Source organism: Cupressus sempervirens, chromosome 3 (assembly GCF_028749045.1).
Source record: "Cupressus sempervirens isolate cs-2001-9-10 chromosome 3, ASM2874904v1, whole genome shotgun sequence".
Lineage (NCBI taxonomy): Eukaryota > Viridiplantae > Streptophyta > Pinopsida > Cupressales > Cupressaceae > Cupressus > Cupressus sempervirens.
The window spans coordinates 197,227,928-197,248,240 of record NC_143120.1 but is presented as its reverse complement, the minus strand read 5'-3'; the positions used below and the strand labels follow the sequence as shown (position 1 = coordinate 197,248,240).

The 20,313-nt window shown below is 34.4% G+C and overlaps 1 protein-coding gene and 2 pseudogenes across 2 annotated transcripts in view; 1 reads left to right on the top strand and 2 right to left on the bottom strand.

The window, feature by feature from the left end:
- Positions 1–20,313, bottom strand: part of CPSF100 (cleavage and polyadenylation specificity factor 100) — a 257,061-nt gene that overhangs the window by 178,728 nt on the left and 58,020 nt on the right. For both annotated transcript variants that reach the window (XR_016362048.1, XM_089819032.1), the window contains exon 7: positions 20,134–20,285. Coding sequence is in view for 1 of the 2 variants with exons in the window: in XM_089819032.1 (XP_089675158.1) it covers positions 20,134–20,285 (152 nt within the window). In the remaining variant the exon portion in view is untranslated. The remainder of the gene's footprint in view (positions 1–20,133; positions 20,286–20,313) is intronic.
- Positions 812–1,697, bottom strand: LOC149565499 (uncharacterized; annotated as a pseudogene).
- On the top strand, positions 1,748–8,049 carry LOC149565498 (protein disulfide-isomerase pseudogene; annotated as a pseudogene).

Sequence of the window (20,313 nt, the reverse complement as noted above, 5' to 3'; positions counted from 1 at the left end):
AAGTGCTGGAGTGGAGTTGGTTCTATAACTTTGAAATTTGTGGAAGGCTCATAAAGCACACTTTTTCTATGCTCTCTGCATCACTCTCAACAAGGGCTTCATCTTCCGAAATACCAAGCTTGTCCCAAAAATGCATAAACTTTACTTTGGCAAGGGGCTTGTGAGAATATTGGTCATCCGATCATCAGTGATAATGTACCTCAACTAAACAGCATTCCTTTCCCATATCTCTAATTTAGATATATTTGATCTTCACATGCTTTGACGTATCATGATTACAAGGTTCGGTTTTGCATCACTCTTGGTGAATCCCAACCTCAATAAGTATCCATCTATCCAGGCATATCACGACCTAAGTGTTCGCACAAAGCCCTGTCAACCTACATACATGGAACATCCCATGAATCCTAGTCCTCTAAGTGCTTCAGTTTCCTGATCCCTAGAGAAACCATCTCAACATGGTCTACTCCCTCTAAATCAATATGACCAAGATCCTCCAATGTCTACTAGAGAAAACCTTCTAATTGTTCCCTCAATTGTAGAAGCATACCCTATTTGCATCGTCCCAATCAAGGAAGACATTTGAACCAGGAGACTATCATCATTTGGCACATGATCACAACATTGTTAACAATAGAAGTCTCCCATACACAAATGTACAAAAAAACTGTGGATTTATCCCTGGCTTTGCTACATCAAAGCCTCCTTAACTGAACAAAGTACCCATACAGTTGGAAATTCTCAATTAAAACCAAAATCTCATGCAACTACAGATTCAACTTCAGCACATGATAATTGTATGTATGATCAACTACATGGGACTATATACTAATGTAGACATTGCATCTCATATAGGAATTTTGAGTTTCCAAATATGAAGTCCTTTGTCGTATAAAATGAGCAAGTAGCAACCAGTGATTGTATTTTTGTTTGATGTGTAATACCTAATTGGATGGTCACTAAGAGTTTTCCCAATCACACAATCATTCATGGGAATACATTAATTATCACATTACCCAACAATTATAGATGAACGATTTGTAAAACTTGGAATCTCCACCATGTTGCTAGTGCTCTTCTAGCCCAATCCACTCATCTTGGATAAATCACCATATCCCAGTGATTCATTTTCAACAATTTGCATACTATCAATTGTGAGCCTGAAAACTATAAACCCATTGTGCATTTATGCAGCCAAAACCAAATTTATAATGAAGGATGGAATTTAAGCTTCCAAACTGCTCCATCTAAACTAATTGATCCAAGCATTACAGGTCTTTTCATTAATTTGTGATCCCATAACCTCAAACAGTAATCAAAGCTCCTAGTGATGATAGAAGTTTCTCACTACAGACTCTTCTAGATGCTATAGACTCTCATTTGGTCGCACTTTACGATTATAAATACTAGATGATTATTACTTTCTTGCAAGTCCTAATCATTAGCAGCATTGCACAACATATGTGACGAGTAAGAGTCATAGGAGATAGACTAAACCTCAAACCCATTAGCATTGCCAAGTATAAATTGTGTCTATGAGCTTCTCTCAATCTAACAACTGAGATCAAGTCCTCTAAAAGGCCTACTACAATATTTGAAGCCAAACCAAAATTTGCCTAATCTCAGTCCACTATAAGGCATGGCGAAGAGCAGCTAATGTTCAATGTCTCCACAAAAGAAATTGTGGGCTCGACCATGTGATGTTTACAAAGATGACAACTGAAAAAAAAAATTATATATGTCGACCATGGACCTTGCAAGGAAACACGCAACACACAGCCCCACAAACAGAATCACAATACCGAGCACAAGTGATTTCAGCATTATTAAAATTGTCAATAGAAGCTTTCAATGCAAAGCATATGGCCCTTGTCACAAGCTGCAAATATCGCATCTATTGTATATCAATCTATCGAGGAAATGAAGTTGTCAATGCAAGAGTTGCTATGCTGAATGAGTTTGCTCAACATAGTGCAAGAAAAGACCACAAATCTTTATGCGGACAATTAAAATACCCTTAAATACAAATCTGTAGTAAAAATGAAATTCATGGAGAAATCATGATACAAGTCTATGATGTGTAAGTCATTGAGTTTGAGAACATGTCCTTTAGCCTTTGTAGTAATCACATGTGGAACACAGATGGATGAGAGAATAATGGCCTAGTCAAACAATAGAAGCCACTGTATGCACCCTAAAATCGTCGCCTAGACTATGGGCCCCCATTATTCAATTTATCGAACTTCTTGAATCGGTGTTTTGCAATATTTTATTAAATCAATTCAAATCAATTTCTTTGATCAAATTGTAACTAATTCAATTATTTCAACATTTCCTAAGATTTGATCATATTATCGTAAGTCTTGTTTAATTAAAAAAAGGCCTCTCTTTTAATTAAATAATTAATACGCATTTAATCAATTAAGAGGAAAACCCCTCTTTTAATTTAATTAAATATTTCCTATTTAATTAAAAGAACTTGCTCTATTTTAATTAAATAAAATCACACCTGAAAAAGGAAATTAAATAAATTCTTTTTTTCTCTACACTTAAATGCACATATTTGTAAGTGGGATTCAATTTAATTTTCCTTCTCTTTTCTCATAGGTGGAATTTTGTCTCACACGGATCATTCTTTCTCCACCCTTGATTAAATCTTATTGCCTCTTAATCTTAATCGTCCATTCTTCTTTATAAAGGAGAGCCCTCTCCTCATTTTTGACATCCACGATTATGCTATTGTTATGCTGCAAGTTTGGAGAGCGATTTTTGGAGGAGTTTGAGCATTAAAGCTTTTTGTGGAGAACTGCTATCTTCTTGTCTTCTTCTCTCATGCATCCACGGCTTCCATCATCATGATCCATCCTTGCATTTTCATGTAAGCTTAGATCCATGTTTGCTTTCATAAATTAGATCTTGCATCGTTATTTCCTTTCATAGATTAGATTTCCTTTCTTGCATTGTTTTGCATTGTTATCATTTAGACTAGCTTGCATCTTTATTTGCATGCATATTTTGATCTTTGAATCTATCGTTTTATGGTGTACTTGCATGGGCACAAACTAGGTGAAACTAAGGACCTCCATTACAAAACCTTGCACTCCATGAATAGAGAGCTATGAGCCACCATTCGAGACCTCATTCTTGAGCAATCTTGGATCTAATGACTCATAGAAGTGTGCTCACATTTTAGGCATACAGCCACAACTTCAAAAACTAAATTTGATAGCAATATATGTTCCTGCTAGAAAATGGATGAATTCAATGCCACAAAAGATATCGGGCTTCTAGCACAATAGGCTAAGCGCCAAGCACTACCCTTAGATGCCAAGCACCACCCAGGAGAATAGGCATAAACTTGCAACTATAAACACGATCTGCAAATGTATGTAGACTAAAGTAATGATAGACAAGTAAATGCAAGCCTCAAAACACAAAATGGTTGCACTCTAAAAGTAAAACCAATCACTATAAATAAAATGAGTGGGACATCTTGATCATTCAACTATAGATCCAAACTATCGCTTGGAGTAATCCAATACTAATACACCATCCAGAGGAAGTCGCCACAATTAGACAAGCAGAGGAAACCCAAGTGCAACTCATAGGCTCGCCACCTCGCCACAGGACTACGTAGTTGCAAGTCACAAGCCCTTAAATACCAGTCACAGGCCAAGTGATCATAGGAGGATAACGCATACGTAGAAACTTCAAATGCAAGTGCAATGAGATAGACCACATTCCAAAGACGAAAAAATGTTGGTCAACTACCCACATGGATCACTACTCTTGCCAAAAAGAATGAGGTTGACATCTATTATGATCCATACAAATAAAACATCAATCTTTGCCAACAAAAGCACTTATACATAGCAGCTTCGGACAAATACAAGGATGATTGTTTGTATTAATTATATTCATATGTGCATGTATATATGTATGATAGTTCACTATATGAATTGACATACATACACACATACACAGTTCTTCTGTGTTAAGGAATGTGGATCAATAATAGAGAGAATCTGATAGTCTTTTATTTTCAGATTATCTCCGATAATGACTTGTATTGAATGCAGATATGGATATTGCCAAGTTGATTGACACCAAACTGATTCAATACTCATATATATAGACTACCAAAAGTAATGTCATGTAAGGACATGATCCTTATGCAGTATGACACAGAAAGGGTCATGGCCTTACGTACCATGATCTTTCCTTAACTAATGTTAGTTAGCCGATAACATATGTATCGGTTTCTAAAGTGAATCGAGGAGTTTGTGATTGATAACCTCGATCACTATGTATCCTTACATAATGCAATCGGCGGTAATCTCAGACTCTTTTTACTCAAAGATAATAGTACAGTGATTATGATATGTCAATAAAGCATCTCATTATGTTACATCCCAATTTTTGGCTCCAGTTGAAATATTCATATAACCGCTGAGGTATCCTGTGAAGTTTGTTGACAAGTAAAATTAGTTACAATCATGTGAAATAGTAAGATAGTTAATCGTTATAATCTCGTATGAAGTTGGCATTCTAATTAACCATTATGATGATATCTTAAAGCTATTTTGGAAAGCTGGTTATTTATCAAGAATTCATGGGAATTGAAAAGGTGGTTAGCCGTTATGATTATTTATAGTTAATAACTTGTTATGGTAATATGATTTAACTATGGAGAATTTCCTTGTAAGGACCATGTCAAAAGGGTGAAAGCATTGTCAGAAAAGAATTGAGCATAAGGGCACCACCATCACTGGGCAAATAGGTATGAATCTTGGATCACCATGGCTAAGGGTAAATGACTAAACAAGCAAGAGTGTAATTTGGACAATACCATGAACTTCTTGGTCAAACATATAGACAAATATATAGCTATCATTATCATAATTCATGTTCAGAACCATTAACTTTGTTGGTTGGTGATGTCGTCTCCATTTTTCTTCTACCATCACCTATATAGATACGCATATATATGATGCCATCAGGATATTAAAATAATATCTATAGTTCGTAACTATTAACATATGTATAAATATATACATGCATATATCGAGAGGATATAAGGTTAGAATAAATCATACTCCCCAAAATTACACATGTAAAAATATACGTGTTTTAATAGATACGACCTTGAACATAATAATAACATGATGGCATCATTTTGTAAATGATATATATATATATATATATATATATGTGTGTGTGTGTGTGTGTGTGTGTGCATATATACATACATAAAGATATTTTGTTTTTAATAAACTTTCCAAAGGAGCTCTTTAATATTTCAAATTTATAACTCTATGTGAGGCGTCGAATACACTAGGCACTCCTTGTATTTTATAATCGGTAAACCAAGAAACCGATGGTCTTGTTTTAAACTGCCATCTTGGGCCACAACTTAAAGCCTAAGACATCTCTTTCCCCAAGGGGCCTCATCTTTTCTCTTTCATTCCATGTGGACTTCATTCTTTCCATATGGCTTCATTCTTTCTAGTCGGCACCTTCTCCCATTCGGCTCCCATCACAGCATGTAATACCAAACATTGCTATTATTTAGAGATCTTTGTTCAGACCTTGGGAGCCTGCCAGTCGGGACTAACCAGATTGGATTTGCAATAATCAAGTTAGGTAAATACTTCTATTGTTGTCATGTGTATACCAAAACCACAATGCAAGTATTGTTTTATAATATGCCCTTGATTTTCCTCAAGCATATCTATGATGCCAACCGATAATAATATCAGAGCACGTCTGTCAAACTTCTTTATTATTTTATCGAATGTCTATGGCGAACTGATATAGATCGATCAAGCAATGTGTGTCTCATATCTTGAACAGTGTTCTTTCATTTACTCCGATGATACAAATTTTTGTTTAAACTATTGAAGTCTTGAGTCTCAAGACAACTTAGTGACAGTAATTAAGTTTCATCTCTGCATAGGCTGTGGCAGCATGAACTGCAAATGGAAGATTTCAATAAATGATTAAATACCTAGGACTCACCTTGGTTGGATGGCCATGAAAGCGGTGAAGAGGTGAAGAAAATTCCTACAAAAAGGAAGAACAAAAATCAGAACTATCTGTTAATATTGTAACTTCGATTATTGTGTTGATCTAATTGTACAGATCACACAGATCTGATCTAGCATATATATATCTTCCTTTCTAGGCATTATCGGCATCTCTTTAGGGATAGATGTTATTAAGGATAACCTTAACTAAAGTTAGTTAATGTCTTTACAAATCATATTCTTCGTTGAGCGCCGATTATGGGAGTTATATTATAGAGCCGACCTAGATAGGGTCATGTCCCTTCAAGGGACATGCCCTTTGGTTGTCTTATATATATGAGATAGAAATGTGGATAATGAACACACAAGTACAAAGAAGTTTGTTCATTAGCATTATCTGCCTCATTCGAATTAGTAGCAGAATATATTTTATTGCAGAATTACTATATCAGCAAGAAGGAATAATCCTCATCTGCAATTGGTCAAGTCCATCTCAAGCACTATATAGGTTATACATCAATCTGATTTACAAGCAGAATTTGTAGAAACTTTACATGGTATCAAAGCTCTAGAACAAGAACCTAGGCTCTGCAAATTAAACAATTAGACTTAGTATATCTAGCATCATTCTTCTATCTTCAATGGCATACACAACAGAATTAAGAGGACAGGTATGATCATTGAATAAAGTGTGAAAGGGCGATCCGGTGGATGTTCATCCTCTGTCTTGTGACAATCCTGATATCGTACGCTGCAGATACAGAAGCAAGAGAGTCCTTTATCTTGACCTTGGATGCCACCAATTTTTCCGATAACGTGTCAAAGCATCCTTTCGTTGTCGAATTTTATGCCCCCTAGTGTGCGCAGTGCAAGCGTCTTGCACCTGAGTATGAGAAAGCGACAGTCAAACTAAAAAAATAAAAAATGATCCACCCATCGTCTTGGCTAAGGTTGATGCTAACGAAAAATCATATAATGCCTTGGCTAGTGAGCATGGAGTGAGAGGTTTTCCAACTTTGAAAATCATTCAGAAAGGTAGAGCAAACATTCAGGACTACAATCGTCCTCGTGAAGCAAATGGTATTGTTGAATATTTGAAAAAGCAAGCTGGTCCAGCATCCAAAGAAATCAAGTCTGCAAAAGAGGCTGGCAGTCTCATTGGTGACAAGAAAGTGTTCATTGTAGGAGTATTGTCTAAACTGGAGGGTGACAAATCCAGAAATTTCATTATTGTTGCAAAGGAGTTGCGTTCAAATTATGAATTTGGTAACACAAATTGATTCTCCAATACTTTCTTTGAAGGAATTTCCCATTAAACCACTAACAGTTCGGCAGTATGTTGATAAGCGATATGCTGATTTTCAGGATTTTAATATTGAGGAATTAAAAATTAAAATAAGAAGAGGTTTGTTGAAGAAGCTAGTATGCCTCTTGTAGCAGCTTTGACCAAGGACTCTGCAAATCATCCTCATGTGTTGAAATTCTTCAACACTCCATATTCCAAGGCTATGTTTTTTCTCAATTTTAGTCGAGACAACGCAAAAACATATATATCTACATATCAAGAGCTAGCAAAGTCTCACCAAGGAAAAGGTGTAAAATTTCTCCTAGCTGATCTTGAGGCTAGTCAAGGTGCTTTGCAAAGAAAATTCTAGAAGTACTTTGGTCTCAAACCTAAGGGTGTGCCATCCTTTCTTATTCATGATACAAAAGATCAAAAGTTTCTTAAGGAGCATATTAAGGCAAAAGAAATGAAATCCTAGTTGAAGGAGTACTCTGACAGAACATTAAAGGAGTACAAAAGTCGAAGCCCATAAGTGAAAAGAATGATGATCTTATGAAAATTGTTGTGGCGGATTCTCTTCAAGAAATGGTCATAGATTCTAGGAAGAATGTGCTTTTGGAGTTCTATGTTCCTTGTTGTGGGCACTACAAGAAACTGGCTCCTACTCTGTATGAAATTGCAGTTACTCTTCAAAATGAAAGTGACATGATGATTGCTAAATTCAGCTATGTCCCTTGATCTTTTCCTCTGAGAATGTTCTTGCAGGAAAAGGAGGATTGGTATCAAACTGCACAAAGGAAGCTGCCAACGTCAAAGGGAATCATTTCCAAGAGCATTCGAACATTTCCAGGTGCATTCTAGACGTAGCAAAATATTTTTCTTTGTTTAAGGTTGACAATCAATAGGGATATTACATTTTATTCATTTATGAGTTTGAGTTAAAGAATTAAAACTGGTTAAACCAATAATTCTAAGATAAATTTAGGCTAAGTGACATAAACAATAAAGTCTCATGGTTTGATAATGACTCTAACCCCTTGAGAAGTTATTCGTAAACTTTGGCTAGAGAATGGGAGGGGACCTTACAGTGTTCACATTGAGAAGAAGTCCTTCCAAAAGTAGTTAACCTAAACTTCAGAGGGAGCAGATAGGAAACTTGTAAACTCTTCACTAAGGGAGTCGATCACATTAAGTGTCATGGACCCCAATTATTTCAATTTGGTGTGACTTATAATAGTCTTGGATAAATTGAGAACTTCCATACGTGGATTGAATCCACCTTAGAGATGCTCGAACTTAAGAGAGAGTTTATATATGGGCCTACTTTCACCTAGTTTTGTATTATAAACTCCTCCTTTGGGGATTCATATGTATAAGCATTCCTTTTACATATATTTTAAATGGGCTATGTATTTAGCTAAGACTATATTTAGCCTAGGCTACATTATTGGTTGTGGTTGTTATGATAATTCACTATGTTATAGCAAAGTCTAAGCTCTTTAATATAGTTAAGTCAATAATTGAGCTATTTGGATATTTTGCATGATCATTTATTTGATATGTAAATATAGCATAGACTATATTGTTTGTATACATATGTGGCTAAATTCATCAATGTGATTATATTTTTATGATTTGTAGATAGTGGCAACCCACGGTTTGAATCTTCTAGACTCAAGAATGGAGTATTTGGTGCAATTAATGTTCGAATACTAGTACTTGGAGCACTTGGTGAATATCATGTATTTCATATTCGAATACTAGTGCAGGTGACATCATGGATTTGATATCTGATTTAGTACTTGGTGGACATAATGTCTGGATACCAGCACGTGTACCATTATGGATTTGATGTCCGATTTAGTACTTGGACTTAATGTTCGGATACCAGTACTGGTGACATCATGGATTTTATATCAAATTTAGTACTCTCAAACCAGGACCAAAATGAGTGATTTATCTAAATCAAAACCATCCATATTTCAAATGCTATTTGGAAGGATGCTATTTGGAAGAATACCAATACTTCATTGGGAATGATGTTTCGGAAATTGTTCCAAGGTTTGAAAGAAAACTCTATTGTTTCTTCTAAATGGATATTTAAAATCAAGCATGCTACTGACGGTAGCTTTAAGTCAAATTTGCAGCCAGCGGATTCTCTTAGAAGGGAGCAATCGATTATGAAGAAACCTTTGCTCCAATTACTAGATACACCTCTGTAAGAGCAGTCCTAGCTATTGTAGCATCAAAGGGATGGAAAGTACATCAGATAGATGTAAACGCAACATTTTGGAATCGAAAGATTACAAAAAAGACCTATATCTTCACCAATCGAGACTAATCTACACAAACTTAAGGAAGCAACTGCATAATCACCCTCCATGGATTCTAATCTTTACAGACAGATGATTGGGCCTCTTATGTACTTGGTAAATACAAGACCTGATATTTGCTATGTTTTTAATGCATTAAGTCAGTTTATGTGTGAGCCAAAGGAGATCCACCTAGTTTTTGTCAAACACATTATGAGATACTTACATGGCACTCTTAACCTTGGGCTCTAGTATGAGAGAGTTGACTTGGACTTACATGGGTACACAGACTCAGATTGGGCTGGAAAATGTTACTAATAGGAAAAACACTTCAGCATGTTGTTTCAAGTTAGACTCAACAATGATATCTTGGATATACAGAAAGTAGGTATCAGTAGCATAGAGTTCCACAAAAGCTGAATTCATTACCGCAGCAATGGTCTCTCAAGAGGCAATTTGGCTTAGAAAGTTACTTGTCGGATTATATGGTCAACCCATGAATCCTACTATTATTCGTTATGATAATCAAAGTTCCATCAAGATTTTTGTGAATCCAATTTTTCATGACAAGTCCAAGCATATTGAAATTCCTTACTATTATGTAAGAGATATGGTAGATATGAATACTGTAAAATTAGAATACATTTGCACTGTAGATCAAACAACAAATATTCTTACCAAACCTCTCTCTCGAGTGAAGATAGATCACTTAAGGAAAAAGCTTGGTATGGTTGAATTGTAATTCATTTGTATTCTTTAAATTATTATTAAAATACTTTTTTATTGTCAGGCTATTGGTTGTTATGGGCTCCACCATTTGTATTCATTATCTAAGAGGTGACAATCTCTAAGATAATGAACACATAGATAAAAGACATTATGAGAGATAACGATCTCTTCGATAATGTGCTAAACAGTAAAGATCTACTATAAGATCTAAATGAGTTCAAGATCACATTGTGATGTGGACATTGTTATGCCTATGAGTCACAATTTGGATAAAGGAAAAAATTTATTATTCTTTGGAGTTTATCCTCTGTTCTGGTAGATCTTAACTTAGGATCATGTTGTGATATAAGAATGCTAGTACCTATGACTCACAACTAGGATAAATGAAGAATTTAATTATTCTCCGGATTTTATCCTGTATATTGTGTTCTTTGCAATACTATTATCACTAGTATAAGTGATATGTCATACCACAGGTATAGTAATATGACATAGTATCATGTGTTCAATGATACCACATGCTAAGAAGATTCAAATAGATATAGGTTATCATTCTATGCTTATTCATCGTAATTGATGGTGCTAGATATGCTATCTCTCAGTATGATTATCAAGTTAAGAGAGAGTGTTAAAACTCTAACTTCGATTATCATGTTGATCTGATTGTACAGATCACACAAATCTGATCTAGCATTAAATATATTTATATATGTATATCTTCCTTTATAGGCATTATCGACATCTCTTTAGGGACAGTGGTTATTAAGGATAACCTTAACTAAAGTTAATGTCTTTACAAATCATATTCTTCATTGAGAGCCAATTATGGGAGTTATAGAGGCGGGGGCCCTAGCTCGGTTGGCTAAATTTTCCCTGTTGCAGGGGGGGTGGTCACGGGTTCTGGTCTCCCCCGTCCCCGTGGTACCAGTGAGCGTGTCGTGCCAGTGCTACCAGTCACGTTAAAAAGTTTACCCGACGCATTGCAGTTTATAGGGGGGGCTGTGCTGCACCCAATTCCTACAGTCTAATCAACAATTATGGGAGTTATATTATAGGGTCGACCTAGATAAGGTCATGTCCCTTCAAGGGACATGCCCTTTGGTTACCTTATATATATGAGATAGAAATATGGATAATGCACACATTAGTACAAAGAAGTCTATTCATTAGCATTCTCTGCCTCATTTAAATTAGTAGCATATTATATTTTATTCTAGAATTACTATATCAACAAGAAGGAATAATACTCATCTACAATTGATCAAGACCATCTCCAGCACTATATAGGTTATACATCAGTCTGATTTACAAGCAGAATTTGCAGAAACTTTACATTATCATACATGATAACTTATCTACTTCAACTTTAAGAACTTTCAATGAAGCTCATGTCTGTCCAATATGTTACCTGTTGTCAAGTCGAGTGGTAGAATTAAGTGCCATGATGCTCAGTAGTTGCACAAGGTGTTCCATGTCTATTCCAGGTAGGGAGGACCTTTCACAAATGAGATTATGTGGCGATATTTCAAGGGCTTGCGGTTGGGAAGTTAAGTCCCTAACAATCTTTCCCCTGTCCACGAGATGTCAGGACATGCACCAAACAAAGATAAGTTATGCATTCAAACATTTGTTGGTAACATTTATTTTACTTTTATGATGTTTATACCAGTAGAAAATGTGATGGATTGATTTATATCATTAATTAAGTTATTTCCTCTAATGAAAGCAACTTTTCTCATCAATATAATTGGTAACCAGTTAGATCGATTGATCTTCCAACTGAACATGGAGTATATCTATGTGCAAGAGATAGGTTTATCTAATGGATTGTTATTTTAGTGTTTCATTTATGTGAATAATGAATATGAGTGTATCTTCTAACCGTATGTTATTGCCATAGTTAGCAATAGGAAGAAAATGAATGATACAATGGTATATGATGCCCTAAATGATATAGTGGTATTTGACACCCTAAATGATACCATCATATTTGATGCCCTAAATGATATAGCGGTATTTAACACCCTAAATGATACAGTAGTATTTGATGCCCTAGATGATATAGTGGTATTTGATGGTATTTGTCATTAAGATAAAGAGGTATAGCTATTTGTTTCTTTAGCAATAATTATGGACTAAACTGGGTCTTGCAGAAGCATCCGTAAACGGATTTCGGTTTTGAATTCTACAGTATGTAGATTTTAACTTCCTTGTTAAATTCATTGATGTTGTCTTCAATTTTTAGTTATGAAAATTTCATTTAACCAATTGTAACCATTAATCTCATACATGAGCGTGTCCGTTATAACTATCTTTCTAAGAATATGAAGTATTAATTGTATTTCCTTGATATGATATGATGTTAGTTAAGACCCGAAAAAGTGGCTATTACACATTACACACACATATATATAGACAATTGCTGATTGTTATTCATATCAAATCATCATAACTTATATGAGAATATGAATCCAACCGAAACTATATTTCAACACTCCCTCTAAGTGAGGGAGGATATAGCTAGCATGATCATCTCATAAAATATGCATTCCCATCACAACTAAATGTGAACATCAATCTTAACACTTAATAAGAATATGAGTTATCTGATTTGTGGCTCTTCTGGGACAAACAAAAGTAGTCTATCAAATAACATTCTTGATCTTAGAAACACCACAATAGTTTCCCTAATTATAAATATTACGATTATTAACAATCTTTGAGACATAAAGTTAATGTAGTGTATCGTAATACAAGAGTTGTCATGATCTCTAGCACTACTGGGACATCAAGTTAATGTAGTATATCATGACAATAGATCAAGAACACAACATATTAATCATTGTATCATGATTTCCGACACATTCTAGGACAACACAATAATGGAGTCTATCATGATAACATGGTTAAGTTATTAGTAAGGTTGTCGCCTTACAATAGCGACTTCACACATGTATCAAATGAAAGATTGTCAACGTTCATGACATAACACATAAAACAATATTACAATATTTTCACATTAAATATTCATGTATATAAATTACATATCATAGAGATTTAATCTCAGAAATTTTAATCACAATTTAGTCATACCAAGTTTACCTTTAAAGTACTCCATTTTCAACTTTCCAAGAGGCTTGGTAAATATGTTCGCATTTTGCTCTTCAATATTGATGTAAACCAATTTGATAATACTTTTGTCTGTCATATCTCTTATGTAATATGGTAAGAAATTTCTATATGCTTGGACCGATTATGAAAGATTGGGTCTGCTGCAAGTTTAATGCAGTTTTGATTATCACCGTGGGATTCAGGGGCTTCCCAAATAGTCCAACTAGTAACTTCCTCAGCAATGCCGCTTCATGAACTCCCATAGAAGCAGCCATCTATTCAGCTTCAGTTGTGTTAGTGTAATTAAATATTCACTAATTACACTTACTTAAGCTTACTTAAGATAATGCATTGCATAGTAGTTTGTGATCAGAGGTGTATTTTTCTTGATTTAGAAAAATGTAATTCTCTTTTTGTCATACTTCAAGGCCAAGAAAATAATGCAAAAGACCTACATTCTTCATGTCAAATTCAGCCACAAGTTCTTGCTTGCATTTTGCAACAAGATGATCTTCACATGTTATTAATAAGTCATCAATATAGAGAACAAGTATTAACATGTCACAATTAGATATTCTAAAATATGTTAGGATCAGCTCATTTTGGAGTATTCTTGTTTGGAAAGATAATTGTCTATTCTTTCATACCAAGCCCTGGGAGCTTTCCTAAGGCTATAGAGAGCTTTCTTCAATTTGCATACATAAAGATTCTGTCATGTATAGCAAAACCTTTAGGTTGGTCTATATATACTTCTTCTTCAATAACACCATTCAAAAAAGTAGTCTTGACATCCATTTGATGTATCTTCCACCCTTTGGATGTTGCAATGGCGATAATGGCTCTTACAAAAGTATATCAGGCAACTGGGGCAAAAGTCTCTTCATAATCAATTCCATCCTTTTGAGAGAACCCCTGGCGACAAATCTAGCTTGTGTTTTCAATGCAATCATCTGATGGATATTTGATTTTGAATAACCATTTTGAGGAAACAATTGATTTGTCTTTAGGTCTAAGTACAACATCCCAGACATCATTCTTTAAGATAGATTGGTATTCCTCAATCATTGCATCTTTCCAAGCATGACATGTCAAGGCTTCTTCAACATTTGATGGTTTAGTTTTGGTAAGCTCGGTCATAAGTGCAACGTAGCACTTTTGGTTTCTTGTTCTCTTACTTTCTCTAAATACTTCATTGAGTTCCACATTATTTCCTTCGATCATCTTTCTCGCCCATAGTGGTCTTTTCTTATTGTTAGAAATTTCACCATTCTCAGGGTTAGATGATGAAGGTTTGTGATCTTCTATTATATTCTCCCTCTAATTCTCAATTGTATCCAATTTTGTGATTGAATCATCTTCAATCCTTAGAGAAAGCTTGTAGGTTGCATCTTCTTCAAATTTAACATCTCTACTGATTTCAACATATCTTTGTCCTAGAACATAAACTTTATATCCTTCAGTGGTTTCACTATAGCCAACAAATATGCCTTTCTTCTCGGAGGGTTCCAGTTTCGTCCTCTTTTCTTTGGGAGCATGATCGTATACGGGACAACCAAAGATTCTTAGATGGCTTAATCCTTGTAAAGGCTCCAATTTCTAGTATCAGAAAAAAATGGAATCAATCAATGGCATTTGATCACTTGTGATGAGGGAAAACCTCAAAACACAATAAATAAAGGAGTTGAAGCATAAAATGCATAGATAGAGTAAACATATGCTTTAATATCTTTTGAAAGTTCGCAAGTCACCTTGAACATATATGTTCTATTTAAGATGTAAGGTTGACTATTGGAAAGATCTCCACACTACCGAGAAAAATCTAAATAGAGAAAACTAATAAGATAGATGAAGATGATATCAACTTTAGACATCAACTTTTCAAGGTAGAAAAGACACATATTTATGATACTTCTATTCTTGTTTGTCACCTCATATTTCTTGTAAACTTAGTAGAGAAATTTTTGACATCAATAAGGTAAGTTTAAAGAAACCCTTTGTGTCTTGATAATAATGAAGCCTCCCTTCTTTGGTGCATGATGGCATGATGGAAAAGGCACCTATTTATGTTATCTTCATGCTTGCGTATCCCCTCATGATTCATACAACCTTTCGTGAACTGATTTTCATAATGAATAAGATAAGGTTAAACAAATCCTTCATATAAAGATTGTAAAATCCCTTTGCTTGAACTATCTTTCCAATAGCTTATTGTGACAGTTGCGTCGGTATTCTTGATCTATCGATATAAACTTGCAAATATTCTCAACATATGTTATTGTTCTGTCTAATCACAATCCTTAAATATATGATGATTTGGTGTTCCTAATTTATCATTATGGACATGCAAACGTGTATCGTTTGGTGCCTTTATATGGTTGCAACAATGGTGCTCTCCTCGCATTGAACTTCATATATATGCAATTGGTTTTGACATTTGGGTCAGTCACTCAATAAATAAATCCAATAACGATCTAAACAATATACAATGATTCAATGATGCTTGGGAAAATAGATTTCATCTCCATTACATAACTTGCAATGTCAAAGGAATCGCACATTTTGAATGTTGAAGAGACACATCCCTTTCAACTTACTCCTCTTCATAGCACAAATCTGTATAAAAATTGCTTCACTTCATAAAACTAATTAGTTTATCATTCAAATCACTCTTTATTAGTATAATTGCTGCTATCCTTGATTATACACTATTTGTTACCCCTTGTCTTAATTGTTATTGTGTTGTGAACTTTGAGGTTCAACTCCTTTAAGGTCAAAGGCATATATTACAAGGACAAAATATTAAGATATTCATTGATAATAGGGTGAACCATAATTTCATTGATGTAGCCATAGTGATAAAACAAGGCCTTCAAACAAAAAAATATGAGTATCAATTATCACGTATAACAAAGGTTTTGAAATTGAGAACCGCCATTAATAACCTTACAGTCACTGGTAATTTTTATGTTGTCAGCTTGGGTAATATTGAAACAATACTTGCTATCCAAAGGATAACATCTATTGGTAAGTACTAAGAAAATCTCCAAATCATGAAATTCAATTTTAAAGAAAATGGCAAGATCATATTCACGGTCTATCAGATGGGACTCTTAAAGTAGTCATAGCTGAAAAGATGTACAATACATTTAGACATGGTGATATGATCGATGACATAATGCCTAGTGTCCACCAAGATAAATGATATATATATATATATATATATATATATATATATATATATATATATATATATACCTGTTATTTTGAATGCAGAAACTTAAGCATATATATGTAAATGTTATTCTATCTATGTCAATTGATCTTCGGATCGAATGACATAATTAACTCAGTTTTGATGCCTCATGTAATCCCGATTGTATCGGGTGTATTAAGTATATTGTTACACTGATTGTTATCGGATGCATTAAAGTATGTTTTTTACACCGATTGTAATCGAGTGTATTACTCTCACCGATTATATTCAGATGAATTGCATTGTAATTACTCATGCCGATTGAATAATTGGGAGTTCCTTAAATAAACGTTATTATTGTTAAGGGTTTATCATTGGGTGTTATTAGCATCTGTTAAGGATTAGTTATGAGCAGATGTAAATTAGTATTGTAAACATTGAGGCATGACCACGTAGAATCATGCCCCTACTTGATCGTGTTTCAATGTATATATATACCAGATTCATTTCTCATCTCCAGATCATATCAATAACACTAGCATATAGATCTCAAACTAAAAATTAATAACAAGATTTAGATAACATCAAACTTAGAATTCAAGTTATCATTCTACATCTATCAGGTTTGTAATAGGAAGGAAATTAATCAAAAATACATTACTTAGTCTCCACAAAACAAGGTCTATAAAAGTTTACAGTAACAACTATGCATGTTCTCTCTATTGTTAAAGAGAGCTCTTCTTTTTGTTCTTCAAATCAATCAATCTTATTTTCTTCTTTGTTATTGGGCCTTACCTATACAATGGGCCATTCCTCTACCTTTGTAGTTGTGCTTTGGTTTCCATGGCTAGGCATGTAAATCGAAGTTTCCTTTCACTAGTAATATTTACTCCCATCCTATCTTCCTTGGGTACTTTCTTCTGATATCAATCTTTTGTTCTCTCTTGAGTTTTAGGTGTACTAATCTCCATATTCAACCTTTTTTGAAAATTTCCAATAGGATGCTAGGATTGAGAACCTTGACCTAACCCCAAATAGAGTCCTTCAATCCATCTACAAGCAATACGAATAATCTACTTATGGATATGTCGCTCACTAATTATGAATGTCTTTGAAATTTTGAAATATATTCCTCAGTTGATTCTTCTTTCCTTGTGCTAAATCCCTAAAGTGATTAAGGATTGTTGTCCTCGAACCACTTGATTAGTCTCTCAATATATTCCAAATATTAAAAGATCTGAACGTGAGCCATAAAGATCATACCATGATACACCACTCATGCACCCACTATCTAGGTGGAAGGCTGCAAATTAGTTTTCTTTTTCTTTTGTCATGTGATTGAGTTAAAAATATGGGTCAAGTCTTTGTACCCATGCACATGTCGTAGTTTCACTTGATCCATTTAAATCGACTAGATGACTTTTCCTCTCTTTTTTTCAATCTAAGCGATGATCCCAAGTGCTTCGTTCTTAAATCCATGTAGTCTTTGAAAATGTTCTTGTATTTTAACTAAGGTAGGTTCATACCTCCCTTGCTAATCAATTTTTGGAGTAAAGGTTGAAATTATCGGTCTAAATTTAAATGTATGGGATGATGGGCATTCATATTACCTATACTTCCTCCTTGTTTGTCATTATTAATATTGGTCATGGATTGAGATTATACTTGTAATAATTGTATTCTTCGTTGTTGGGTAATTTGGTCTCCCTTCATGAATTGACTTATCTCGATATTGAATTCAGCCATGCTAGTCTCTCCACAGGATGGCACATAATATCCCATTCTGATTCTGTCCTAAACATTTTGCTTGCTGGTCTGAGTCTTTTGTGTTTGTTTTTGAGTGCCAATTTTGCCTTCAACCTTATGATGCATAAAAAATAAATAAACAAGGTATAGATGTTGATTACAATTGTGATCATGAACTGAATATAAATCTGATTCTAAGGCACAACCGAAACAAGGATGAGGATGTCCCAAATGTTTAAAATAAGTCCTTAAATCACCTCCAAAATAAGTCCTTAAATCACCTCCAAAGGTTAGCACGAGATCCCCAAAACAAGCTCTCAAACCAAGTCCTTCACAAAATTCATGCCAAACGTTAGTCATCCATGGTATTACAAAAAATATGGCAAATCGTAAGCTTCAGAGGATCGTTGTATATCTAAACACATTGCCTTCTTGGTGTTTGTTTTCCAACATGCAACTCCCTCTCTTATAGCATAATCCATGATAGGATATGTCCATTTGTTAATTTAATAATTTATTTTTTACACACACACACACACACATATCGCAAATATATATATATATATATAAAACTCCAGTTTAGTCTCTTGAGTTTATCCAACTGAAGCTATGGAACATTAACACTCCCTCTTAGCTAGGAAGGATAAACACAAGACAAATATCACACCATTGGTAATATTAGGCATGACAAATTTTAAGGATATCTTTGATTAGAGATTTCCATCATTTTATACATATAATATCAAGAGTACTGGTCTTCAGAATATCAACTTATGATATTCACCAAAACTTTGAGTAATGGTCCCTAGAATATCAACACTTAATATTCACCATGTTCTCAATTTGGCAACCATTTTAATATTGCATTTGAGCATTGGTCTCCAAAATAACAATATATGATATTCACCAAATACTCTTTGAGTAATGGCCTCCAAAATGAGATGCAAGATATTCACCAAGTAATGTGAGTAATGGCTTTCCGGACATCAAGTCATATGATATTCACCATATACTCAAAAAATGTTTATAAGGTATGTGCACATGCATTCTCATAATACTTACCATATAAACATCCAAAATGCATGGCATAATCTATCATGATCCGCATAGACATCATAAGATATCCATCATAATAGAAAATTGAGTTCTTGTAAGATCGTCACCTTTCAATAACTTCTACAAATACAAGTGACATCATTTGGAAGTCATCACTTCCTCATAATGTACACAGGGGGTAGGCCCATTAAAATCACATAGTCACGAGGTATATTCATGGATCACAGTTCCTCTTGACTACTACAATTTATTGATCACTACAGAATCCATCTCAGCATGGTTTACTCCCTCGGAATCAAGATGATTTTGGATTTCCATCCAAGCCATCAAGAAATTTTGAGGAACACTGGTAGCTTCCAATGTTTTCTTGACTTTTGTTGCAGCTTCTTCAGTCTTCCTCCTCGAACCTATTTTTCTACAAACTAAAAGGTCTTTTTTAGGTTTTCATTGATGAAAATCATACAACAAAACAGCTTAAAAAATAAGACATTCAATTGAGGATAAACAAGAAAGAAGAGTTTTCAAAAGCACGTTCTGAACCCTTTAAGAATATAGAAATAAAATAAAAACAAAATGAGCCGAGATTGAACACCATACATAATCAAATCAATTGTTTATCCTAATAAAGACTAGTGGCTACAACTTAAAACTAAGGTCAAGCAGATGACATATTACTTCAATTGGAAAGCATTATCTCGTGTGTGCTCAAAAGATTTAGCTATTGCATCGCTCATCCATTCAAGCAAGCTCTTGACATATTCAATTGTACTTGATGCAACATTTGTGAAGAAGACAAGCGGGTACATCAACTGATGTTGTGCCCAGTACTGCACAATTCAACAAACATATTATCCA